General features: G+C 32.7%; 1 protein-coding gene and 1 long non-coding RNA gene across 3 annotated transcripts; both read right to left on the bottom strand.

The window, feature by feature from the left end:
• Positions 1 to 37: 37 nt before the first annotated feature.
• On the bottom strand, positions 38 to 14,503 carry LOC101248189 (protein ACTIVITY OF BC1 COMPLEX KINASE 8, chloroplastic). 2 transcript variants are annotated; one of them, XM_004237389.5, is made up of 21 exons: positions 13,702 to 14,503; positions 12,506 to 12,641; positions 11,655 to 11,821; positions 10,643 to 10,763; positions 10,399 to 10,499; positions 9,944 to 10,042; positions 8,730 to 8,840; positions 8,555 to 8,634; positions 8,221 to 8,290; positions 7,642 to 7,715; positions 7,479 to 7,548; positions 7,278 to 7,366; positions 5,862 to 5,986; positions 5,516 to 5,596; positions 5,361 to 5,421; positions 5,180 to 5,234; positions 4,994 to 5,092; positions 4,809 to 4,898; positions 4,420 to 4,479; positions 4,196 to 4,337; positions 38 to 700 (listed from the first exon to the last, which is right to left on the bottom strand). In XM_004237389.5, the coding sequence occupies exons 1-20, from the start codon at positions 14,158 to 14,160 to the stop codon at positions 4,221 to 4,223; spliced, it is 2,265 nt and encodes a 754-aa protein (XP_004237437.1). In that variant the 5' UTR covers positions 14,161 to 14,503; the 3' UTR covers positions 38 to 700; positions 4,196 to 4,220. The 2 variants fall into 2 exon arrangements, with proteins under 2 accessions (XP_004237437.1, XP_010319774.1); XM_010321472.4 differs by having other exon boundaries at positions 38 to 695; positions 13,702 to 14,361.
• Positions 14,504 to 18,956: 4,453 nt separating this feature from the next.
• Positions 18,957 to 21,329, bottom strand: LOC109120106 (uncharacterized). The gene is made up of 3 exons (XR_002027558.3): positions 21,189 to 21,329; positions 20,649 to 20,967; positions 18,957 to 20,561 (listed from the first exon to the last, which is right to left on the bottom strand). It is a non-coding gene; the product is annotated as an uncharacterized lncRNA (long non-coding RNA).
• Positions 21,330 to 27,788: the final 6,459 nt, after the last annotated feature.

Below are 27,788 nucleotides of genomic sequence, written 5' to 3'. Positions count from 1 at the left end.
ATAGACACATGACACAAGATACTTCAGAAGATTAAAATGAAGCAACGCGGCAAAATCCTCAGCTTTATAATAATTCAACATACAAAGTGCATAGGACAGGTCAGTAGACTGACTGTTTTAAACAAGTTGAAATTATATACATAGTCTAAGAAGACTTGATATATCAATACACATACAGAGGACTAATACAAAGAAGGGTTAGCTCAATGACATATTTGATCCCTAGGAAACTCGTATGGCACTGATTTTACAATAAATAGAAGTTCACATCGTATAATATACAGAAATACAAGAGAATCGAACTCCACAAATAAAATTGAAGATAGATAGGGCTAAAATTAGTTACATTTATCTCCTAGATTTTGTATACCTATACACTAAGGCTACAGAAGGTCAAAATGGGTGTCATACTACATGAAAGATATTTCTTATTTGGACTACTTCACAGGACTGCTCTATAGTGGAGATGGCGAAATACAACAATCTGTTTTGGCCAACATAATTAGAAGTTAAACTCCATATTGGAAGCCTTACCACATGATGCATCTTAAAGCTGAATGACAAAACTGGCAACTCTTGGCCATGGGAGTGCTATGAATCCTCAATGATCCGTTAAGTCCCCTCCATGTTATTTTTGTTTTTTCCAGGGTTACAGCTTGGAATAGCAGTTCCCATATATTATATCACAGCATAACCTGTACTGTACAATGGCCAACTTAAGATTTAATGATTCCAATATAATCAAGTTTGAGTAAGCATAAAACATTAATTGCATTTTACATGTTTAGCAAAGATGTCTTTTAATTTGTATTTCCTGTTGCTGCTTCGCTTAAAACTGCAGCGATGATCACAGAATGACCTGTTCACAGGACTACCTATTTTTTCTCCCACCCTCAACCATCTTACGCCAAGAAATCCAACAAAACATTTGTGAAGAGATCATATATACCAAATATTAATATGGAAACTACAAAACCAACTTGACAAATGCACACTGAATTAAATTTAATCAGTCCCCTACACCCTTGACGACCCCATATGGTCTTCTATCTTTTGCTAATCCTGTTATAAGTACAGACCCGACTTGGTCCTAGTAAATACAGCAATATACAAGCTGAAACATTCAATAACCAAGGATTGAAAAGAAGTTCTATTGTACACAACAAAAGGAACAAGGCACAGTGCTAAACAGATAATGTTCTATAAAAAAGGAAAGTTTGAAGATTCAAAAGAGAAATCAATCATGTGCTACTATATAAACTTATAGAAGGCATACTGAATAGGACGAAGCTCCTTCTATCGAGAAAGAGTCTGACAATCATTAGATTCATCCATATTATGATCTAGGAAAAATGTGAAGTGTTGGCCCAAGGATTTCACATCTCTATATTATGATCTAAAAATAGACTTATTTGGAATTTTAATATTGGCATGAGATGAGTTTGAATGGAGTATCATAGTCAGTGAAGATTCATATAGACTAGCATTGTAGTTATTTTGGTACTTGGAGTTTTAATCAAATAAATCATCCTGATCTGCGGCTATTCTTTTTATGCAGGATTGATTGATCAAAGGATGTTGATTGATAAATTGAGCAATTAAAGGAAGATCCAGACTGCTAATGAAAGTGATATAATTTGGGTGCTTAGCATAATAATGAAATTGATGAGGATCTAAATAAGGAAAGAAATACCAGATTGGAAAAGATCTTGAAGATAGGAGGAACAAAATTCAAAGAATGAACTTGTGTGGAAGTTACTCTTAAAAATATCCATGGATGCACAAGCACGAGTTATATAAGAATTGAAGAATGAAAAGTTTCGGCAGCTAAGAGAACTGGATATGGAAATAACTTGAGGCAACTGAAGATTGAACAAGTCAACTATGGCTGAAGTTAATGAAATTTGAAGACTTAATCTCCAACTGCTATTGGTGCTTCACAAGGAATACTTTCAACAAAGAATTCCTAAAGTCTGGATATCTAGTATAAATTGACCAAGAATTTGAGGACAAGAAGACAGAAAAGCACTCCAAAAGAAAAGAGCAAAGCAGCACAGCTTCTTGTACTTGGAAATTTGTACTTATAGTTCACAATTTATCTATAGGAGAGTTCATCATTGTACTGAAAGAAGCCCTACACCGAAAAGGTGAAAATCATCTTCATTTTTACTGTCTAGACAAAGACCTAGCTTTCTAAATCGCTAAATGAGAGAGTTTAGGCAGCCTTTGTCGGTGGTTAGCAATGTCGAAACCACTACAGGTAACTCTTTCATGATGATACAAAGACAACCACACATGGTGTGCACGTGCAAAACCACTCATTACTTTGTGCTAGAGAAAAATAAATTGATCTAGAGGAACCCCAGAACAAGGCAATTGAACGTACGCATAACTGAACCAGTATAAATTTGAGTTTGCATTATCAATTTGCTTTTTGATACGAAATAGACCTTGGGTCTAACTCAACCCCAAAAGCTAGCTCATAACGTGAGGGATTCACAAGACTATATAAGTACACCAAACACCCCTTCCACAGCTGATGTGGGACTCTTAACACCCATGCGCCCAAGACTGGACATCTGAAGCATATATGAACATCTCATCTAAAAGCTTAAGTTGTTAGAGAGCACATATTTGTTCTGTTAATTATTTCTTTAACAGCTTTATTTAAACATTCTTAATTTGTTCACTTGTCTATTTTCGTAGAAAATAAATTTTTGTACACAACTCTACGAAATAGTTCCATTATAGCATCAAAATTAGAATTCCTTTAGAAAGAGAATTTCCAAAAAGAACTTCACCATTAGTCTGATATAACCTTTAGTACTCCACTTAATATATACAGAAGTTTTTGGAACACACGGAACACCTAATCACTGCCTCTTGTGTGTTTTATCATAAAGGTGTCCGAGAATCATGTGATTATTCAAATATTTCCCTTCTTTCTTATTTTAAAGATATTGAATTTTTGATAGTTCTTTATAATGGTCTTCAGAAGCCTCATTGTTCTAGAACAATTTATATTGTCTTTTAGGAAGATTTTATACATGTTTTTTCTATCTTCTTTTCTACGAAACAATCATTCTCTGCTTAGATTTGGAAGCAATTTTCCCATTAGTTAGGCCATCTCCATTATATGGGTCAATATAGATCAAAGAATCCATGGTTTCAACATTACAGTAGTTCAGAAGTCAACCATGATCAACCAGAGTAAAGATTCCAAATTTTTAGCCAATATTGGTACAACTTTTGCTCTAACTGGTGAACAAAATTTCTTGCGGGAAGCTTGATCCAAAAGGAAGTCTTACCTTGAAGTTTTAATCTAGAGATCTTGCACTATGTCATACCAACAGTGCTTAACAAGCCTAGCTCCTTTCAGTCAAAGGCTGAATACAAGCTTATCCAGTTATCCTTCATAGTGGACTTGAAGATTTTTGGAATCTTTATTTTATATAAAGTAAAGAGTTTTTCGAGAATCTGTCTTGCTCAAACTTTCCTCTTATTAAATCCTCTTTCTGGGAATTTTGATATTTGAAACCGACTTTTGTTTTACGCACTTGAACATGTGCTTAACCCTAAAGCGATATATAGAAGAAGCCTCTTTAGGTTTAATGAAAAACTATACACATGTTTAGATGAAAATCCATTATAAAGAATCTTTTTTCAACTTTGAATTTCCAGTAATTTGTTTCTTCCTTCACAAGTCAACTTTCTTTCCACCAGGAGGAGCAAGTCAAACTTTTAACATGGATAAATGTCTCCCTATACCAAAATGACTCGCCGACTCTACCATTGTGTGAAGCCTCTGAAGTTTAACTCTAATTTTCCTAGATATTATTAGTAACCAATATCAACTCTAATACAAAAATGTAAATAACCTGGAACGTCCCCATTTTCATTTTTTTGCATGCGATAAAGAGGTAGAAATGCCAACAAGAAACTTTCCATGAACAGTAAGCCATTAAAGACAACTCTAATGGCTTACTGTACATGAAAAGTTTCTAGATGCCGTTTCTACCTCTAATTATTTTTTATTATATTTTTTCAGATGTCCCAAAGTTTGACTTAATAACCTAAAGCAAATCTGAAATTTGGAAGCGTACTTCTAAAATTTACCTATCAAACTTTGAAAGACTTCATAAAAGTTTTAGAGTTTTTGCTTCTGTCAGATCTAAATTAGAGAAGAATTGCTCACCATTTGTTCAAGCTGTTCCATTTGTTCAAGCTGTTCCAGTAATCAATCTTTCTCGTTCATCTAATTTTTTAACCTTCAGAAGGCCAAACAGGACTTGGAAGCCAAAGAATGCACAGGCAGTGTACGCTATAATAGAGGGGATCTGTAAAATGAAGATGCGTGTAAGTTAAACATTAGTATGCAAAGATGACAAACTTAAAATATACAATTGAAGATGTACTTACACGGACGGAGTTGAGATACAAAATTGTAGCTAGGTTAACCAAGCTTCCAGCGGCTACTCCCTGTTCAGATAAGATCCCAAACAGATGAAATGAAGACCTTAAGTCATTAAGAAGTGAAACAATGAGCAGGCAAAAAGAGCAGCAAACTTATGTAAGTATAGATATTATCTACACTATGAGTGAATCCTCTTTCTTCCCCCCACCCCCAAAGGGCCCACAAGAGAGGGTCTAACAGGGCAGCCCATAGTCAGACTCAGAGATAGCTCCATCTCACAGCACAACTTTTTATTGATATAGAAGAATGACAGTTCCTTTCTTGATTAAAAAAGTACACCAAATTTCACATGACAATGAATATGTATACATTACCAGAATGTATGACAACTTACACTTCCAATTGTCTTCTGAACAGCAGCAACACGTTGGAAAGCCCTTTCAGATTCTAAAGCTCTAACCCGAAGCTTAAGGTCACCTTGCTCCTGTGAGCAAATCAGAATAGATATAAATGGATAAAGCATAAGACTGAAAAATTATGGATCTGAGATCAAATTTTAATTTAAAGCATGTTATTTACCAGTCGCTGGATAATTGCAGCAAGTTTCTCAACTCTATCAGCCTGCCTGAACAAGTTGTAGAATGCCTGAGACTGTCTGTCCCATCTCTTCCTGAAGTCCTGGAAGTCAGAAAGATTAGTTGTTAAAACTTAAGCACTTTTGGAAAACAAAACCTGCATATACTTTCAAACTTTTACTAGGTTTACCTTTACCGCGACTTCAATACCAGCTTCACGAAACCTAAGCAACTCTAGGGCATAGCTATAGAGCAGAGTAAAAGTTATGTCAAAAAACATGGCATAGCTACAGAGCAGCATAAAAGTTTATGTAGAAAAAAGGGGAGGAAATTACAAAAAGAAAAGAAATTATATATCGTGGTGCACTCACGGTTTGGCTATCTCAGTGATATCAAATCGTGGATCAAGACCCTTCCCAATGCCATCCAAAACTGATAACAATAATAATGGTTTCCACTATAAGAAGTTGAAAGCCAAAGCAAGCAGCACAATTGTAAGCAATTACATAAGCTGGCACTCAAGTACCTGAAAATGCTCTAACCACAAAAGTAAATGTGGCAGGAAATCGGAATGGCTGATCTGCTGCAATGGCTAGTAGATCTTCACCTGTTAGTGAGAAGAAAATCTGAGTTTGAGCCTACAAGTAAAGTGAACATTAACTAGTCTTTTTTTTTCTTTTTTTTTTTTGCTTTTTACCACTTATGCAAAGAGGGGAAGACCAAGCAATAAAAACATGTTGCTTTTCTCCATTCCTCTGAAGTCTGAACAGCCCCCAAGGATTAGCCGAAATAATTGCGCAAAGGAATAGAACAAGCTATCACAAAGAAGTGTTTATCTAGAGCAGAAAAAGAAGATAAGACAAGTGAATTACCAATTGCAGCCAAACGTTGCTTCTTTTTCTCCTTTAGTTCCTCCTTGGTCAATGGCTTTTTGAACCCAAGTTCTGCTTGTGCCATTTCTCTCTCCTTTCTTTGTGCTGCAAGGCGCTCTTCAAAGCTGCAAACTTTCGACTGTCAAGCTTCAATCAATTTAAACACTTATCGGATGAGTTCTTCTCCATTAACAATGCAAGTGATGATGCACAATACAAAGCACCTTCTGAATCAGAGGTCTTTTTAAAATAGCTCAGAGTCAATGCAGCTTAGGTTCTGGTCACAGTTAACCACAAAATGAGAGTCGAATTGACTCTCTCCTTTTTGCAGTAAAGGACCTGAAATTTGATGCACTTAATCTGATGAAAGGAAGCAGGATAGATAACAGAAGCAATGGGAAAACAAAGGAAAAGCATTTATTACATGACAAGTTTTGTCCAATGTTGTAAATCGTGTGAATAGCCAACTCCGAAGACGTCTATAAAGATGTGGAACAGAGAAGTTCATATTAGCTGGTGTATCTTGTTTAAAGGAGCAGGAGTGGATGTTAGCCACCCGCTCATCCGCTGTAAAATGATATGAGGTAGGTGAATCGCTTCAAACAGGTTGTTCAAAAGTAGATACGCAATGCCCACAACTGTTAAGGAGCTTCTCAAGATGAAAAAAATTGAGAGGCCGAAGGGATTAGAGAAGATGAACATAGAATTTACCACCACAAGCCACGATATGGACTATATGAGGCGGAAACAAACAAACGGCTTTTGAAAGATTGGGAAGGCCTTTTCATTCAATCTGGCTTCTTTTTGCATTTTATTGGAGCATATAAGGGGTTTCTATATGTATAATTACCGGTTTCACTTTGTAGGAATAAATGCTTGCTCTATAGCTGCTCAATGTTTACCTCTTGTATACAGGCTTCACCCAACTTTCTGTTGATCAAATCTTATTACTTGTCAATAATAGAAAGACCCATCATTAGAAACCTACCAGTTAGAAATTTTATACAAGATGGACCAAATTTTTACTTGAACAAGGAAAGATCACACGTAGAACTCAAATATTTAGGGGCTGACAAGTTGATGTCAACAGGCATAATCTGCACTAAAACCTGGTTGAGAAAAAGAGATAAAGGCAAATAGAGGGAAAAAGGAAAAAAACCCTTGTAGAAACAGGCACCTCTCCCAGATTCTAATGCAAACAGTTTGCGAACAAATTTTTCGCTTCATTTATATATGAGAGCACAACCTTCACCGAAAAAATATACCAAACCAAAAAATGTACATCAGCCCACAATCTTAGCTGATTAGTAATTTAGTAATGTTGACAATGGGCTTAATTTTGGCAGTCTCAAGTCTTTAACATTCAATTTCAGTTTAAACAACATAAAAATTGAAAGATATGATGTGGGCAAGTACCTATTAAGGAAAAACTGTGCAGTTCGTCTGACAGCAGTCATGTCGCCAGTAGGAACCAGAATACCCATTTGAATACTTGCTTGCAGGACCTGCATGCAACGAGAACTTTAGCCAAGCATTTATGTGGTTAATTAGAACATTGACAGAACCCCAAAAAAAAAAAAGGAAACAAGCAAGCATGGGAACTTCAAGTTTGATCACCTTATCTGGATCTTTCTCATAAACTCCATAGAACGTTTCCAGCAAGCCTTCTCTGATATTAGGACTTATGCTGCAATGTGATAGAGTGAGTGAGAACTGACTAGTTTTAGGTTGGAGAACTTCAGAGTCATTTATATTACTTAGATGGAAATGTTCAACTCACCTTCCCATCATTCCAAAATCATAAAAGATCAACCTTCCACCATTAACATCATCCACAGCTATATTTCCAGGATGCTGCAAGAAATCAAATCAACGCCAACTTTCTTTGGAAAACCATCACTTTCACACTTCACAGATATGAGGTAAGGCTAGAGCTAAGTAGTAAGATGGAAACAATGTACTTCGAAAAGCGTTAAAGATATCAACAGCTTAAAATTGGTTGGTATGAAAGGTGAAGCTCTCCAAATGTATCTCTGAAGTAGTTACTTGGTTATATCCAAGTGAATGAGGTACGACTACCAATCTATAACAAAATAATTTTCCTTGAACAATCAAAGCAAGATTTTGTTGCAGTTTATATGCTTGGGAGTTGAATGGCTAGAAGGAAAGCAAACATGGTGATGCAGCCGGGTAAACAATGAGGATGCGGAAAAGGGAAACAAAGGAAGTAAAATTCTTGTACTCGTTTATTGAATATGTTAAACCTCAAACTGGCAGATCTATTATATGTTGCTATTTGGTTACGAAGTGCACTGTGAATCAAAGTAGAGCAGAATAACTGTGAATGTCGGAATCTTACTGGATCAGCATGAAAGAAACCATGAGACAGAATTTGCTCCAGATAGGATTCAACCGCATACCGCCCTAACCTGATAAACAATTAAGAGAAGTCCAAAGGCATATCATTTCGGGGCCTGCCTGCTATTATTACTCAGTACCTGAGTTACAATCAGACACGAGAATGAATTGACAGAACACATCCAATTTAAGTAGGCCGTCTGAGTACTTATTAAGGATCACTGTGAAGCAACGTGTCTCTCGGACATGATTACAACACCAGTACATGAATGAAAATGAAGGATATAGGTAAATTTCATGGTTCAACAAATTGAATGATGTAAGTTTCAGCTCACCTTTTCCTATCAACGCCCAATTGATCTAAGGCTTGAATCCTGTTTATTTTAATGCCTGGGACATACTCCATTGTCAAAACCTGAAAGGAGTGAAAAATATCGTTCAAATAAAATGAATTGTGGAGAGAATCAATGTTAATCAGTTAAACCATCATTATCACTGATTATGTTGAACCTGTGGTGTGGTATATTCCCAGTATATCGATGGGACTTTCACATAATCTAGGTTTTTGAAGTTACTTGCAAACAGTTCCGCATTGGCAGCTTCCTTAGTGTAATCAATCTCCTGCAGAACTCATGAAATAACATCTCTTATTAGACAAACTTACAGCTTGAAAGATGCAAATCAAGGACGATAGCAACACACTGATCCTAAAAAGATCCAGCAGCATTTGACTATTGAATTAGATACAAAATAAAATAATAGGACCAGAATGCAGGTCAGGCAATCACTAGAGTAACTTATAAACTACTTCAATTCATGATTGCAGTTAATACAAAGCCATCAAAAACACAGTTCCCAGGTGACCCAGTTGTCATTGTTGAAGAGCCTGTTTGGATGGGCATATAGCTTTTGGCTCATCAGTCAAAAGCCATAAGTTAGAAACTCAAACTTGTGATTTTTGGCTTACTTTTGGGGTTTTTGGCTTATCAAAAAGTATTTAAAAACACCTTTTTATTTTATCCATACACTATAGAAGTGCTTAAAAGCTATTTTGAGTCGGTCCAAACAGGCTCCAAGTCCTGAACTCTTGAGTAAAGGAAAATGGAAGTATTCTATTATTTTATTTTTTCTAAAACTGGTAATTGTATTTTGAAGTATTCTGAATAAGTGCAAAGAGAACCTTCTAGCGAGATAAGACAGTAATTAATGTCATCAAACCATAATATGATGTGAACTTTTGAATGAATCTGTTCTCCTTCTCACATGACATTCCATTACATTCTCTTAACAGTTCAATACCGTTCTTGTTAAAGACCAATAACTTTGAATTCTGATTCATAACTAATTAAAACTCTGAATCTTGGTCCTTTTTTTATAGTTGTTACATTAACCAGTCTGGAATTAGGTGTAGCTATATCACAAGCTCATGTTTCTACGATTGTCTGTCAACCAGAAAAATTTCTTCCATGAAAACCTATATGGTTCAGACCTCACCACTAGATATATGTCTTTGGAATGAAACTTGTACAAGCAAACTGGGCAGGTCAATTAGACACCAAGTCCACCTCAAAGAGGGAAAAGTAAATCAAAAATAAACTTGATGAAAAAAGAAAACAAAGATAAGTCAGACTGAGGAAAGAATCCTGAAGTCCTAAATTATTTTTTTATTGAAATGATGATGCTAAATTGGCAATATTAAAATAAATGATTTACTAACAAAATACCTGATACAAGACACTTGCACATTCATCATAGATTGCAACCCAATCTCTTTTCGCACCGTCAGATTTAGGATCTATTTTCTGCAGATATTCAGCTATCACCTGCAAGAAATATGTCACATGAAAATATATATGATAATGAACAACCTATCTTTTGAAAATTAGAAGTAGAAATGATCATATCAGTGCTATAAAGTCACGTCTCATACGAATGTTTAGTGCACAATATCCTGGAGGAGTGTCATTCATCATGAAAACTAGGTCATAGCACCAAGCATACAGATAAATTACTTGAAATGAGACTTATTCTGGCAAAATCTGGAAGTTAGATCGGAAGATCTAAGAAGAAAAAACAGCACAGAGGGGCTTTATCAATGCAGTCAATGAAGATCATATCCAAATGATAACACAAAAGAACTCAAGAGTTAAATGTAAAAGATACTTTTTCTAAAACTGACCCTCAGGTTTTTAAGATCGATATCAAAAAGATCCTTAAGACCGGGCCTTTGTACTTTGACAACTACTTCCTGCCCATTCAGTCTTGCACGATGCACCTGACCTGCATTATAATATATCAGTGTTCTTATCTTTCATTCTGGCAAAGCTTGTTGAGTACATAGAACAATCACTGGTAGTTGCAGAATTTATTTGCTAAATAAAGGATGGATCTCTGTGAGACAATCAGAATTAAGTGAATAATACCAAGACTTGCAGCAGCTATTGGTTCACGGTCAAATCTTTCAAATATATTATCCAATGAGCCGCCAAGTTCTTCTTCAACTATGGATACAGCAGTTTCAGATGGGAAAGGAGGAACTTGGTCCTGAGTAGAGAAAAATTAGTCGTGTTAATAAACAATGCCCAGTAAAATTAATTGTTTCTAAGAAGAAGAAAAAAAAAAGAAAACATACTGCATAGCACCAGGAAATGACAGAAAACCCATAAAGAAATCACGAGAGGGTATGAAGGGAAAGTACACCGCAAAAAGAATAAAAAAGTAGCCAGGCATGCTTCATCCTAGGTGAAAATAAATTTACTGCATAGCATGTGTTGCCAATTATATAGGCTATATTTAGATGTATTGTGCTTTCAAAATATAAAATCCCACAAAGTTAGTATATCCCATCTCAGGGACTATGGATCTCAACTGCATAATTTATTTACTTAGATGTTGATATCATCTCAAGTATTACATAGCCATCGATTGTGTAAGAATCATCTACTCCAACAACATGCTCAGTCGTCCTCTTCATTGCATTCTGTAAGCTAATGCCATGTATATGTGAGTCAGGTTTCTTGTAGACAGGTAATCTTTGTTGCTAAAATAATCATTCAAGCTCCACGCATTGCTCGTGTCTGTTACTCGAGACATCGGAAAATCTCAGAGGAAAAACAGATATGAATAGTGCCCAGCTTGAGAAATTATAAATCGTCTCAAAAAAATACTAAACAACAGAAAGATAAACAATAGTTGGATTGGCAAAACTTGATAGTAAGCTATATATATGACCAGACTGTTCACTTTGATACCAATTTCAGATGATGAGCCAAGATCCCCAGCTACTTAAACTGAGCAAAAGATGTCTTCAAGCTTAAATAACAACAACTAAGCCTCAATCTTCAAACTTAAAGGATGCTGAGAAGGTACCAAGTTTTGGTGAGTGTGTGTAATAGAAGATCAAACATACAGTAACTTAATCAGGACATCACCGACCTGAAGCTCAGACAACTGATCAACATACTCCTGAGCAAGAATATCCACTCTTGTTGAGAATTGCTGGCCAATCTTGATAAAAGTTGGACCCAATCTCAAAATAGTTTCTTTTAACCACTTAGCAAGGACCTTTCTCCGCTCAGTTTTTTTTGCTTCTGTCATTCCACCTGCATGAAACAGCTCCTCGTATTAGTTACAGTAAGGAGTATTTTATTTGTATTATCACTTTAAATAACAGATTGGGGTGGCAAATGATGAGTTTCTGAAGGTGCAACAAGAATTAACCATCTTTTGGCTAACCTAGCCTCCTCAGTAGCCGTTTCATATGATGGGAGTTGACGGTGTATTGGTCACTGCTTTGTTATCAACAATTATAGATAGGTTATTGTTGTAAAATCTGGGGGAAATAGGTCAAAACAAAGTATAAAGGGGGGAATGATGGAAAATAGATTCTTTAGGATTCATGGTAAAATCATTTTGACTATTGCATAGTTCAGTGTCATCAATATAAAGAAGAAATATCATTAAATGAAAATGGATAGTTCGGACTTGATAGGAAGTTTGTGTCCTGAAATGCCCATTGGAATAGCAACAACCAATGAGAACGGCATAAATAGCTTATCCTTTGGAAGAGTAAAATATTCTTTCCATCAATTCATGGATCCAATATCTTCAATGCAGGGAAAATTCAATGAAGAAACTAAACAAGTGAATAGCTAAAAAGCTATTCACGTAGATCAGTTTAAATGAATTTTGAATAGGCTTTTATTTTTTTAAGTAGAATTAGGCATCATTCCTTAATGTTTCTAGTTGAAACAGGTGTCAAAAATTGGGTTATGTCATTGACCAACCTTGATAGGAGAACTTTTGATTATTCAACCAAGCCTTGAATAAGAAAGTGAAGACAGATCCCCATATCTCTAAAGTCCTTTGAATAGTTGAATATGTTTTGAATCTGTTCCAACGGCCTCCAGGCGGTACAGAGACCTGCAAAAACCATTCAGTAACGTCATAATCTGGCTTTTATCCAGAAATGAACCAGAGATCACGAGTACCCTTAAAGCACAGAGGCTAAATTGCAATATTTTATATAAGCATTGAAATCCTTCTTTATCATTTAGTTTCTTTGCCAACTGCAACAAACGGTGCGTGAACCGGAGTCTCCAAACTCTTTCTGGTCCAATTATGAATCCCCCCTCATGCATCGAGTTCTATTACATTTCCACTACAGCAATTGAGTAGATGTGAGGTTGATATAGTGACCTGGTTAGTTTTAGTTTTAATATAACCAATCCACTAACTTGCCCACTCACAAACTCGTTCGGCCAGGATGGTCTTCATCTTGCACCTCTAATAAGAGAACTTCATTTTTTTCATCAAAAAGGCCAGTAATAAACATCTGCAGTCATGTGTTGATAATTCTCATCTTAAGAAGATTAGACAAAGGGAGAACATAAAGTTCATCAGGCTTGAACTTCATCAAGAAAGGAACAGTTTTGAGATTGATCTGCAGTTGCTGTTGTATTCATCAAATATGACACCAATTTAACTGAACCTCATTGTGTGGAAGAAAGGAATGAGGGTCCACTACATTTTATGGAATACTAGATTTAGATAACTCTCATTGATCCTTTCGAACAAAACATATTCACTAAATATACAACTCATCCTTGTTATAGTACATATCAAGGCTAGTCACCCAAAAATTAATTTGGAATTCACATAACAATGCACTTAAAATAAACAGTAGATCCTAAAACTAGAAACTTTCTAGAATAACCACAGATAGTGATATATATACAGGTACAAACACCTCCCCACTCTTGATCATTTACAACTAATTCAACCTCAAAATGTCGTTCTTTTTTTCCAAATATAAGATGCCTTAACCTCAAAATGTTGTGGTTCGTACTCGAGCAGCAAATTTCTATGCAGCTGTCAACATTATTCACATAAACACAACTAAAACAAGACATTTAAATATGTAAAAAAAAAAAACGAAAACAAAAAGCTAAAGCAACAACAAATACAAAGTTAAGACATATACCTTAACTTCCTTATTCTTCTTAAACCAAGCCTCCTCTTGTCCTATCTCATCAATACTCTTCTTATTCCTCTTCTCAACCACTTCTTCTGCCTTCACCTCCACAACCTTCTCCGCACTCTTCCCCGCTACACCATTTCCATTCACATACTTCATCAAACTTCCATTTTCACTCTCAATCACACCTACACTTCCATTACTATACTTATCCACCAACAACGCACCATTCAAATCAACACTCCTCTTCACACTCCCATTCCCATTCACACTCCCATTCACTTTCCTCAACAATTCCGCATCTCTCTCCTCCAACACCACGTTATCTTCTCTCTTACCCGACGCCGCCTTAATTCTACTCCGCTGAGGTATACGGAAACGGAAACTTCTGGAAGTGGAAATCGGAGATAGAAATTTGAGTTCCGGTAAAGTTGCAGTTGAAAGTGTAGCTGAAATACTCGCCATTTTCGTCGAAGTAGCAGCAGATATAGAGATTGAGTTATAGAAGATTCTAGAACTGAGTTGCCATAAGCTTAGAGAGAATTTATGGAACTTGTGAAGGAGAAGGGGAAGTTAATGGCGGAGAAAAATAGGAATTATTAATATTATATTATATATGAATATAACAAGTAGAAGGAAATTATATTATATGGTAGAAGAGATGCCACGTCACAAGAGAGATAGGTGTGGGGAGAATATGGAGAAATTTGATTGGTCAATTGCCTCTCGTTAAGTATTAGCCTTATGGATGGAATTCTCACCGTATCTATTGTCGTTCATCTTAGGAAAAAAAAAAGTGATCAAATATAACTTTCAGCTTTATTACTTAGAGACGACTATATTTTCGTTAAAAATAATATTTTATATATATATTTATCATTTAATAATGGACATGTGTATTTTCTCCAAATGAATATATTTTCTTAAAAAAAAACTTGCTTTTTTAATTTCAAAAATATTACATGTTTTAAAAAAATTATCTCACATGTTATTTTACCCCTCTAGACTTATTTAGACCCTAACCAACTAAAGAAAAACTCTTTTTTTTTGTTTCAAATTCGATTAGAACTTATTTTATGACTTCAATAAAAGAGGAAATGGATGTTTTTTATTTTTGTTGGATAATGTTAGAAATCAAATTTTATTATTGATGTGTTCAACTTGTGTATGGCTTATTTATCGATTTAGCACCAGAGAAAGACCAATAATTCATTTGAATATGGAATACATTGTTGTTATGAAATAATACATGTGTAATAATGTAAGAAACCTAATTGGTCTACCCTACCTATGTATAGATACCCGAGGTAATACTTCAGATAGATAGTTACTCAGCTATGCACTCTTCCCTCAGAAAGTCACTCAACTTTCAATTTTCACTCAAAAGTCACTCAACTTTGAATTTTAACTCAAAAGTCACTCAACTATCCACTCTTTCCTCAAAAAGTCACTCAATCTATTAAATTATTTTTTAATTAAAAATTGTTGATATTAATTATTTTTATAACAAACCAAAAAAATTTTAAAATATATTAAACTATTTAGTGATTCATCCACCTAACCCGACCCATTAAAAAATATGATATGACCCATTTTATTTTGTCTTTAATCCTAAATTAATCTCTCTCTTTAAACCTTGAATTAGGATTAAAGACAAAATAAAATGGGTCATATCATATTTTTTAATGAGTCGGGTTAGGTGGGTGGATCACTAAATGGTTTAAATGGTATTTTTAGTTTTAAAAAATTTTGGTTTGTTATATAAATAATTAATATCAATAAATTTTAGTTAAAAAAAATAATTTAATAGATTGAGTGACTTTTTGAGGAAAGAGTGAATAGTTGAGTGACTTTTGAATTAAAATTCAAGTTGAGTAACTTTCTGAGAAAAAAGTGCATAGTTGAGTGACTTTGAGTGAAAATTGAAAGTTGAGTGACTTTTTGAAAGAATGGTGCATAGTTGAGTGACCATCTGAGGTATTAACTCATAGATACCCTCTCACATATGTACTTACTGTGATTACTCCATTAAAGACCTGAAGGTTTGTGTAAAATTCAACAATATCATCTATAGGTTCTACTAAAAAATAGTTCAGAAATGAATTTGACCATTTTTTAAATTTATTTTGTCAATTAAATCAGTCGTGTTTGGGATATCAACCACTGAGTGATCAACACGTGTTTCTTATTAGGCCCCAAAGTATCTAAGTTTATCTATATCAAGAAATTTAGCAATATTTTATTTATCTTAACATATGATGGTTACTTTTCAAATTGTGTCAAGGGTTTATTTTGCCTAGGAAAAATGTTCTTGTGTGTTTCATGACACTGATTTTGTAGATTAAAAAATCACGTGTAATGATTTTGAAGGTTATTTTTGAAATTTTCTATAATTTTACTCCTTTCGATTTAGTTGCCCAAAATCTTTTTCGATTAGTTTGTGAAATTGGATTAAAAAAGTGGTGATTTTGGAATTTGAGCTTTTGAATAAGTTAAAGTCTTAAGAATGATTTTTGGTTACAATTTGAATTTTGAATTTCGAAATGCAATTTCGTCAGTTTCATCTGCTTAAAAATGCAAAATTTGGTGTGATAGTATTGTCAATTGATGATTTGAAGGTATTGCATGGATTTAAGGTCACAAGTTGAATGTTTAAGTGATTTTTAGTCTTTGGATTGACTTTGATCGACATCCGAAGGTCAAACGCTTTGTTGGATGTTCGATGGTTTCACTTTGATTTGGATATGACTTTAGGCCTAATTGAGGTCTTGGTTGATGTATTTTGAGCCTTAAGTTAGTTTAGTGGGATTTTTACGAATTTAAGATTGAGAAAATTCTGAATTTATGTTTTGACGGTTCCATTAAGTCCAATGCACTAAATTTAGTTGGGTAATATATTTGGTTAGTACATGCGAAGATTTTAATATTTGCTAATTTTGTTGGTTGCTTGTGTTTGATGAATTGTGCATTCGCGGAAGGTTAGGATGTTATACCTCCGTGTTTGCGAAGAGTTAAGAGGCGAGAGTCTGTGTTCGCCAAGGATCCCTAGCAGTGTCTTTTTTTTCGAAATCGGTATTTTTTTTCGTTTTTCTTCAATTTTGAACTCTAAAAGCTCAATAAATGTGATTTTGAAAGACTTTTTCAAGAAACTTCAATGAGTAACGGATTTTAACTAATCTTTATTTTTCATTAATTATTACAAAATTTTGTCATCTAAATTGTTATTTTTGAATCAAAATTTAAGGTAATTTTCAAGAACTTGAGTTTTAAGTAGTAATGGTGATTTGAGTTCGATTCAACTTCATTTTTAAAATGATTTTCACCAGTGAGACAAAAATTCTTTGAATAACGCATTTTTGTACAAATTTTCAGATATACCCTTTATTGTCATAATTAGATTTTAAGTCAATTTTGCTTCGTTTTCTAAATTATTTGAAATAGCTATTATTGATACCAAATTCTTATTGTGATTACTTATTTGATTGGCTTGTTTTGATTTGGAGGTCCAACGAAGAGGGAAAACTCAAGTTTCGAAGTGATTATTTGATTAATTAAGTCAAGTAGATTTCTTAACCAGTAGTTAAGCATTATTAAATCGTGAATGTCTTTATTTGACGGGGAGTAATAAAAATAGGTGAAGGATTTTAGACACTTTCGTGTATATTTAAATGCTGAGAATGAATTAGTAATGATTATGGGGTTAAATGAGACTGGGCAAAAAACTTCTTTTTTAAATGGGCTGGAAAAATTAAGTCAAATCTCACTTGATCTAGGGATTTTTTGGGACGGCCCGGGACAAGTATATTTTGGCATCTCTAAGCATGACATAATACAATATAATACGATACATTATGAAATAATATGTAACAACCATCCAAACAAAGGGTAAGTTATCTGCATTATTTGGCATCTCTGCTTTTTTTTCTGCATTTATCTTGTTTGTTTGGGTTTTAGATTTGATTTTTTCTAGTGAGATAAGATGAGTGCCATCACGAACCATTTTGAATCCTAACATTAGGTCGTCCTTTAAATTTTCGATCACATTTCCTAGTGCAATCATATATCATTCATGGACTTGTATTTGTTTTTACTTTCCTTACGTTGTTTACTTACGTTTACACATTGCGTGTGAAGTTCGGATAGGCTTAACCTCTTTGGTATTATGTTTATAAGGATAAGTATTTCGACTTACATAAAATAAGAGAAAAAAAAGTCATCAATTTCATTTGTGACTACATCATATGTCGCTTCAGAGTAAAAAAAAGATATATTATCGTAATGAACCTCAATAAATTGAAGAGAAGATGATAGAATGCTTTGAGGGGCTAAAATCAAAGGAGTTACATCCAACCGATACAGTTAGTGTGAAAGTCAATTTTTACATTTTAATTGAATACATTTTGATTTTTTGTCCATTATTTAGGCATCAAACTCTATGATTGTTTAACATCTATAAGTAATGCTACATATATTTAACGCCAAAGTCAATTTAAAGCCAATGTCATCTGTGTCCTCTTAAAGTTGTCCTCATTATTCATTTAGACCTCTCAACTAGACCTTGTAGCTATTGAACACCTCTACTATCCTATATTTGAATCGTCTAAGCATTTTTTTCTACATGAAAAATCATTTGTGAGTCATGCAAACACGGTGGGTGAATTGTTTTTCTCCCATTTCTACCCTGCATTTAAGACCTCCAACGTTAAAATTTTAACGTTGACATTGTAACATTAAAATCCCCAATTCTTCTTTCCCCGAATCTATTTTAGAATCCTAAATCCCCAATTCTCTCATTTTTCTCTAAATCTTCAACATTTCTCTCTTCTATATAAATTGTCTTTTATCAAATATCGCAAAGTTCAGTGAATATCAAAGAAGTCGATATATGTAAGTGTGGTGACTATTGTCGACTGAAAACTTTGAGGATTCTACTAAACTCATGTCATCGATTTTTTAGATGCAAAGTATCAAAGGTTTGTATAATTATTCGAACAAAAATTATTGTTATTGTATTATTTGAAAAATTAATATTTTTGTATATTTATTATTGTTATGTTGTTTGTAGAAAAACGATGAGTGTGGCTATTTTAGTTGAATTGATCTGTCTCTTGAAAATGTTGATGAATCAACCTTAATGAATAGATTCATAGATGGTTAAAAATTGATTTTTCGACTAAAGAAAAAAGTGAAAGAACTCGAAGAAAAAAGGGATTCTTTGAAATTTCAATTGAATGGAGATGAAGAGAAGATGATGGTATTGAACAAGAAGCTCGGAAGTTAAACTCCAAAGAGATTAGGAAATGTCAAATTTAACCAAGTTGTGATTGTTTTTCTGTGTTTGCTAACTATATAATGGTTCTTTAATATTGTGTAGTTAATAGTAGTTCAAGATTGAAGTACTCAATTGTTTAGTTTTACAGTAGTTAGGAGGTTTTCTAGATCAATTAGTGTTGTACTTTATTCGTCTGTTAAGTTCATATTTTGTATCAATTGAAAGTTTGAATGTGAATTGGTCAGTGTCACTTTTGTAACTATCGGTGTGAATTGAATTGTGTCTCTTTTGTAACTTTCGGTGTGAATTGAATTGTGTCTCTTTTGTAACTTCCATTCTGAATTGATTAGTGTCTCTTTTGTAATTTGTCTCTGTTTTCTAATTTGCCCTGTGTTCTGAAATTAGTTCTGGGATCGACTAGTTTTATTGACAAAAATATAACTACATTGAGAGGTAGTCTAGTTGTTGTTCAAAAATTCAGCTAATAACACAAATGCATGACTAAAAAGTAATTAACATAAAGTCATGATTGAAAAATACATAACGCAAATGAATTGAGAGGTACTTAGTTGTTATTCAAAACCATTGTCTTGCATGGTTCAAAAATACAATACATGAGTTTTCAAAATAGACGAAAGAGTAGCTTGTTGAAGACCTGTTTAACATGGGTCAAAGTCATAACAATTTTCCAAATGAATACTCCAAGTTTTTTTTGTGTTTGTTTTCATTTCTTGCAACTGTGAGATATTGATTGCATCTTTATCTTTCTTTTTCACGCCACGGGGTTTAAAGTCATTGTCTATATTGATTGATGAAACACTCTTCAATTTTGTTGGCCCATGAAATTCATCTCACTTGATGTATCAGGTTGTAATATAAGAAAAAAAAAGTGTAACATAAAGTAAAATCATAATATGGTTATCAGATTATACATCAAAACAAAGTAAACACATTAAGTGAACATACATTACAGACTTGAGCTCCAGTTGTAGGATCAGAGTAAACATCAAACTAGTTGCTGGCCTTTTGTTTCCTCCAGTAGCAACAACAAATGAGGCAGAACTGTATGGTTTCCTGTGACCTGATAAAGGTGGTAGTTGATTAGAAAAACTATTTTTTTTCAGTAATAAATGGGATCCCTCTTGCATTAGTTTTCTTCTCAATCCTCTTTCAGTTCCAACTTAAATCCTATTTTGAGGAGATCTTGGCATAAATATTGTGTCCGCACAAATATAACTTGATTGTGTCGCCGCATCTGTGATTCTGAAAGTAAAATGTGATAGGCCTCCCATTGTAGACTATGTAGCATAAATATGGATATATGAATAATTTGTAGAACAAATGAGTTATTAAATCTTATTGTTGTTTGAGTAGTTCTTAACACAACTGTAATATCAGCACAAACGAAACTTTGTTGACTTGATTATGTTTTAACATGTTGAACAAAAATAAGGAGATATGAATAACTTATAGAATAAAAATTAATGCAAATGAATATGCAAAATCAAATCTTACTCCTTACTCCTATTTAAGAATAACTTTGTTGGCTTGAATTTCTCTGGCTTTCAGGTTGAGAAGTGTTCCCCCTTCCATACTATGTCACCACAAAATAAAATATATGATTATAATATATATATAAACTTTAAGCAATTTACAAATGTGAATATGAATTATTACTTACTTTTGCGCACACATCTTTGTTATGATCAGTTTTCTTGCATATGGAATATACCATATTTTCTCCTTTTCTTGAAAGTTTTTTATATTTTTTAGCTCATTCCTTACTCTTTCCTCTCTTCTTGTCAGGTTTGTCTAACATTTCCCTTGATTTTGGAGGTTCTATTGTTGAACTAGTTTCAAAATGAAAAAGTGGTCCTCAATAATATACTTGAGTGTAGGCACACAATTTCCAACATAAGTAGAAACAGATGTCTCGTATAAGATTTCACCATGGTGAATTTTTAAATATAATCTCCTCAATGATAAATTGTTATGTAGCCCTATAAAATATCAAACAAATCCTAACTTAGGATAATGGAATAAACTCATATAACCCATAGACCAACTAAAAAACAAATTTTTAAAGGACATTTTCTGGGTAATAGCAAAAAAAGGATAAAATATTCCCAAAAATCACAAACTCTCTAATTTAATAAAATCTGGCTTTTTGTCATTCATTTAATAAAACATGTAAAAAAAAACATCGACAATCGTAACTTACACAATGAAATCTTCAAGATCGTAACACGAACATGACGAATCCAACTTCAATCTGGAGGAAATCGCAAATAGGGAGAGCTTCAACTTGGAATAAATTGTGAAGAGATAGAAGTTCGATCAAAGTTATCGATTTAGAAATTTTTTTCAATTAAGACATTTATAATTACATGTTGGATACACGTTGTAGTTGTTAAATGGTCATTCTATACACGTAGGATACACAAAAGAGTTTAAATACACGGGCCACACAGTTTATGAAAAGTGAAAAAAAAAGAGATATTTTTTGAAACAATAATATTTTAGCTTTCATTATTTATTAAAAATGCCATTATTTTAGTTTGTTAAGGGATTAGTTATGTATTTATTTTATTTTGATTAATTTGAAAAAATACAAATAATTAATAATAGATTAGAGAAAATCATGGAATAAAAAAATTCAAAAAAGATAAAAATGATTTTAAATACAAATTAGTTACTTTTCAAAAGAGCATAAAACAGTCATCTTTATGTCTGAGTGTTTTTTGCTTTATTCTTAAAAACATCAAAAAAATTAAATTAATTTAGTTTGTCTTCTGAATCATTCATCTGATAACTTTCAAAGTTTCTTTAAGTTGAATTCGATATTTATTTTAAATTAATTTTTTCAAAATTGACGACTATAAATTTGTCGAATCTAGTGAATAATTGAAAAACAATCATCTATTTTTTATTTTTTTTTTATTTTCTTGGATGAGATATTCATATATGTCGAGTATAAGAGTGTTATTTTTTTCCTGAGTGAACCACTGAAATCTTTGTATGTATTGGGATTTATTGTTCTTTTTTTGGATATTTTGTATCCAAGTTGTGATGTATAACAAATGAAAATGTTTTTTTTTTAGTTTATTAGATGTTTTTTTTGTTTGAATGTATACAATAATTTGTCTCCCATTAAATTAATGTAACTAATACCATGAACTATGTTGAATACAATAATATATGAATACAAAAGTGCCATGAAAATACAAAATGAGATTGAATATAAAGTTGTGAGTACAAAAGAAATACTTTCTTCATTTGAAATATAAAGTGATTTTGAAAGGAAAAATACAAATTAATCGATCATGAACTATACATTTAACACAACGATATATGAATTAAAAAATGAGATAAAAATACAAAGTGATAGTGAATATGAAGTTGTGAATACAAAAGAAATACTCTTTTTATCTGAAATACAAAGTAACTTTAAAAGGTAAAGTAGACACATAAAATACAAAACTTGTTGGTATACAATTAGGTTGAATACAAAACAAAAGAGAAACTAAGGCTGGCAATTGGTCAGCATTTTGCCCGGTTCGATATCCATACCGGTAAGTCCAGTACCGATTGAACCGGTCTTATAGGTGTACCGAAACAGGTACCGAAATAAAATCTAGGTTTTTATCCGATTGATCCAGTTCGGTAAGAAATGGTTCTGATCTGGTCGATCTAATTCAATGGTTATTTTAATTATATTTTTTTAAAGTGACTGTTTTTATATAGTCGTAGGGCTGGGGCCTAAAAACTTAAAATAGCCCTCGTCCCTCTCTAACAGTCATGCCTCAAGCCTACACCCTGGACGTGACTGACACCTAATGACCATTGCTAGTCTTAAGCGAACCCTTGGTCTGGCTTACTTAACTCAGTAAAAAACTTAACTCGAATAAAACAGTCTCATGATATATCTTAAAGAAATAAAATATTGCCCAAATTAGCACTTAAGTCTCATAACAACGAAATCTGAAATACAGAAATAAGAGACTCAAACTGACTATCTCTGACTGCCTATCTATCTGTATATGAAACCTCTATAATACTAAGATGAATGTTCGGACAGACCCCATAACATTCTAATAAAGAAAAGATTGAAAACATATAAAAGGATCCTCTGGAATGCAAAAAGACTCACCATTGACTCTGAGCGCTCAAACTGGATCAACGTGCTAGATGCTGATCTTGGTTACCTGCGTCTACATCATAAAATGATGTAGGTTAACTGGCATCGGTATATTGAATGTACGAGTATTCGAGTTGGAATGCTAAACAATAACTTAAAGCTTGAAAGGAATGAGAAGAAACTTACATTGCTCTACTCAGCTCATGAAAACTGAACTAAATATATATAGCACAAATAAAATACATGCAATATATATATACATACATACATACATACATATATATATATATATATATATAAAATAGTCAAACAACTTATTTCGTTAAGGAAAAGCAATAAGAAACTCAACTTTACTTATATATGAAAATAATATAGTTTCTGTGAGAGATTATCTAACCAACAACCACCACTATGAGCCTAAGTAGTGATACAACGTCTTGCCCACGCTGTTAGAACTCTCATATACTTTGTCATCACATAGGATTCCTTAACCTAATGGATCCACTAGCTAACTTACGTGATCATCTAAAAGTATGACCCGTTAATACCCATGATGGCTACATGATTTACATGGAGACTTGAGTTAATATGAACTCTCATCTCCACATCGGTGCTCAAAACTACTCCCAAAATATGTTTCAACTCATATTCTTAAAATAACTTTCTTTCTTTGGGTTGAGATAATTTGCTCAACACTTAAGCTTAAAAAAGCCCTCTTAGAATCAATGTACCATTTTCTTGTTTAAAATTCTTTTGAAAAATCTCAGTTCCCTCTTAATTTAAATTTTAAAACATTTATAAATTTTAGGAAACACTTAGTTCTCTTATAACTGTTGATAAATTAACTTAACTCTTTACTCTTTGCTTAATTTGAACTTGAATCTTAAATCAACTCTTAGGGAATACATAGTTCCCTTACATTTCATTTGAAGAAAAGACTTCAACTTTTAACTCGTCACTTTTAACTGAAACTTGAGCCTTAAACGAAGTTAAAATGTTTAATAAAGGTCCTTGAAAACCTTTTAGAACTTTGCTTTGGACTAGCTTTTTAACTTTAAACTTGACTCTTAACTTTTTTGACTTTGATATTAATTTTCTTGAATGGATTATGGATTCAAGGTTATGATTTGAGTTATTTAGTGATTTCTAGGTGTTTAAAACTCATTTGAAGTAATTAGTATCATCGAAAGGTGTTAATGTACCTTAGAAGGACTTACTACGACTAAATTACGAAAATTGAGCGAAAAACACTGATCCGCGCGCACTGGTGGTGCACCGTGCCAGGCCTCAGTTTACTGGGGCCAATTTTTGACGCACTGCAGACGCGCCACGCCTGCCTTACCCAGGTGCGTCTGACGAGTTTTTCAACTTGTTTTTCGTCTCCAATCCCTCCAAACCTTCCTAATTCTTTCACCAAAAACATGAATCTATTGATACTCTCCATAACTATCGAATTATCTCAAAAATAACCCAGAGAAAGAAAAATTCAACCAACAATTCAATCCGCAAGAATTCAAAACTTTTCTTTAAGAACTTATTTTCTAACATGAAATCAACTCATCAATTGTTGAATTGAAACAAGTTGGTGTGTGGGTGAACTAACTCAACATAAAAGATCTCACATACCCTAATAGAGATCACCCACAATGAATTCCACTCGATGATCTTGGCGTTCTTGATGAATCGTTGAACTTTTCTCCCTTTTTCTTCTTCTCTTCTCTTTTATCCCATGCCCTAAGCATGAATACTTTTCTAAAATTGACATAAGGCTTAGTTTACCCCTAATAAAACTTTAAAACGAATTAGGGGAATAGTTGGGTGAAATGACCAGTTTAACCTTACAAAAATTCGGATTGGAACCTTCCACAATCTAACAGCCCAACTTCCGATAGGCATATCTCCCTCATACGAAATCGAAAGTGCGCAAACTCGATGGCTTTGGGAATTCCAACCATATAAAGAACTAACTCTAACTCATCCTGAGCTAGAAGTTATGATCGTTCGAAAATGACCAAAACTCATTCTTTTACACTTTAAATTTTTTCTATTCTTTCAAAAATTAAAAATTTTAGTTTCTTAGATTATTCTTGGCTATTACAATTACGAGATGTTACACTAACCCCTTAACACTATAAATATACCATTTCGTTCATTTTAATCACAAATTCACAAACTATTTTGTTACCATCTTTAAAAATCTCTCAATTTTTAATCTCTCATAAATTCATAATTATTATTTTGTGATATTGACTTAGAGTTTGGATTTCGAAGATTTATTTGAAGTAAATCGGAAGCTTCAATTGTCATCTCACAATTCCGGCTTTAGTTATACGTCTACTTTTACGTAGACGTTCGGTACATTTGTTTCAACTTTATTTTTTATTTGTTTATCAATTAAGTTATTTTATTTTTTTTGTTATATTATCTTGCTTGTTTTTCATGATATTTAATTATTTTAAACTTGAACATGAATTAGGAAATAAATAGTGGTAAAAGATCTATGTTGGAAAAAAAATAACATGGAAGGAGGAAGTAGTTCTAGTTTGAAAAATTTACCACCTAGATTTAGAGTTAATACTAATGATTATACTCATGTTGATGAAACTTTTTTTATGTCACGAGGACCTATTGAGTTTAATTCCGAAAATGAAGTAAATTATGAGACTTTAAATAGATCTTTTACTAATTTTTAGGAAGAATTAGATGAGGAAGATGAAGAGACCCTACCCTTATAAAAAAAAGTTTAGGGGGGGGTAATAAGACCTTAAAATAGTTATGCTGTGTCTCTGAAATTTCGATCATAGTTTAGGGGAGTACTTGTGTATTTTCCCTTTTGTTTTTAAAAAAAACTTAGGGGGGTAATAGAGTTCCCGCAAAGTATAAGTGTGTAATCGAGAATTCGATAATAGGTTAGGCAGAAATTTGTCTATTTTCTCTACATATTTTGATGAATAATTTGTGAGCAACTTGAAGAAAGAGAATACGAAAACGTGAAAAGGGAGTAGAAACGTGATATGCGAAGAAGGAAGGTTAATGGGTATTGGTAACTGATTGGTTTAGAATTTAGTCAAATATAGAACTGTTTTTGTAAATAAAATTAATTTTAAATACTAAAATCTTAATACATAATATTTTTTAAAATATTGTCATTCTGACATTTTAAATAATATTTTAAAGTGAAGTTATTTTGACTAAATATGTTAGATCTTATGAATTAATTGCTAATTTTTTCTAAAAAAATATATTCCTAAACGGTTCAAATATAGGGTGGTAGAGGTGTTCAATAGGTACTATGTCTAGTTGATGTGTCTAAAGGAATAATGATAACAACTTTAAGGGGTCACATGACTTAATTAGCACAGGCATATGCAGAAGGGGGTTATCGGGTTCATATGAACTCATCCCTCCTGGAGTCAAATATAATAGTTTTATACTTTTTATTTTTTTCGTTAGAAACAGATGTGTGAACCCACACACACAATATCATATAAAGTGACGATGATTGAGTGCACCTCCCACACTTTTGGATTATTTTTACCCATTGTTTCATAATCTACTGTAATTTATATATTTATTAAAATGTCCTTAATTATTATAAATACTAAATTTATTAATAATTACTCCTCCATCCGTTTAAAAAAGAATGACCATATTTCCTTTTTAGTTTGTTTAAAATAGAATGACCCCTATTCTTTTTTGACAACACTTTAATTTTAACTTTCTACGTGGCATTATTAAGACCACAAGATTAAAGGATATTTTGGTACATTTTGACATAACTTTAATTTAGAACCACAAGATTTAAAAGACTTTTTTCTTTTCTTGAACTCCGTTTCAAGTCAAACTAGGTCATCCTTTTTTAAACGGAGAAAGTAATAAAATAACAATACTACCATGCATAGTTTGTTTTTATGTTATATGAAAATAACATAGAATTATATAATCAGTTATAACTATATTATCAAACATTATTATTACGTTTGTATCTAAATTAATTTAAATATTTAATTCTAAAAATTATCACATATTGCATGTAGTAAGAAACTTTGAAAAATGATGAAAAGGTAAAAGATAATGTTTTGTATGAACTAACTAATTAGTATATTTATTCATTCATCAATTGGTAACTCTAAATCTTTAGCTATAAATTTTAATTTATATTTTTATATTTGTATAATGCATATATCTGGAAAAAAAAATTCAGTAATATGTTGAACAGACAAAAGTATGAAAAAAAAAAGAACAAGTCTATGCTTTAAAAAAAAAGAAGAAGAGAAAAGACAAACAACCAAACATAGAAAGAATAAAACAACGCAGAGTTACTAGGAGGAGGTTTGATTGATATTAAATAATATGGTAAAGTATAAATAGTATTATGAAATATTAAATAAGAATATAATTGAAAAAAACAATTAATTACAATGAAAAGACATCAAATTGATCATTCCATAAAAATGATAATTTTCATTAAACAGGAACAACAAAATTTAATTATACAATAAATTTTAAGTATAAATCAAAACAAACATGGGTATGTATGAGAACAATAAAGTCCAGCACAATGGGTAGCAACGATCTAAACAGAGCGTTAATGATGTTAGAAATTTAAAATTTATATCTATCTTTTTTGTTCTTCTAAAGTTGGATATCACCCCGATTGTTGATAGAACTTTTGACATTTTA

Source organism: Solanum lycopersicum, chromosome 4, assembly GCF_036512215.1.
Source record: "Solanum lycopersicum chromosome 4, SLM_r2.1".
Taxonomy (NCBI): domain Eukaryota; kingdom Viridiplantae; phylum Streptophyta; class Magnoliopsida; order Solanales; family Solanaceae; genus Solanum; species Solanum lycopersicum.
This window is presented reverse-complemented; position numbering and strand designations above follow the sequence as displayed.

Excerpts from the sequence above, each read along its gene's own strand:
- LOC101248189 (XM_004237389.5), bottom strand. The coding sequence starts at position 14,160 with ATGGCGAGTATTTCAGCTACACTTTCAACTGCAACTTTACCGGAACTC. Across the intron at positions 8,635-8,729 it reads GGGAATATACCACACCACAG|GTTTTGACAATGGAGTATGT; the intron begins GTTCAACATAAT and ends CACTCCTTTCAG. Across the intron at positions 4,480-4,808 it reads TTCAGAAGACAATTGGAAGT|GGAGTAGCCGCTGGAAGCTT; the intron begins GTAAGTTGTCAT and ends TTATCTGAACAG.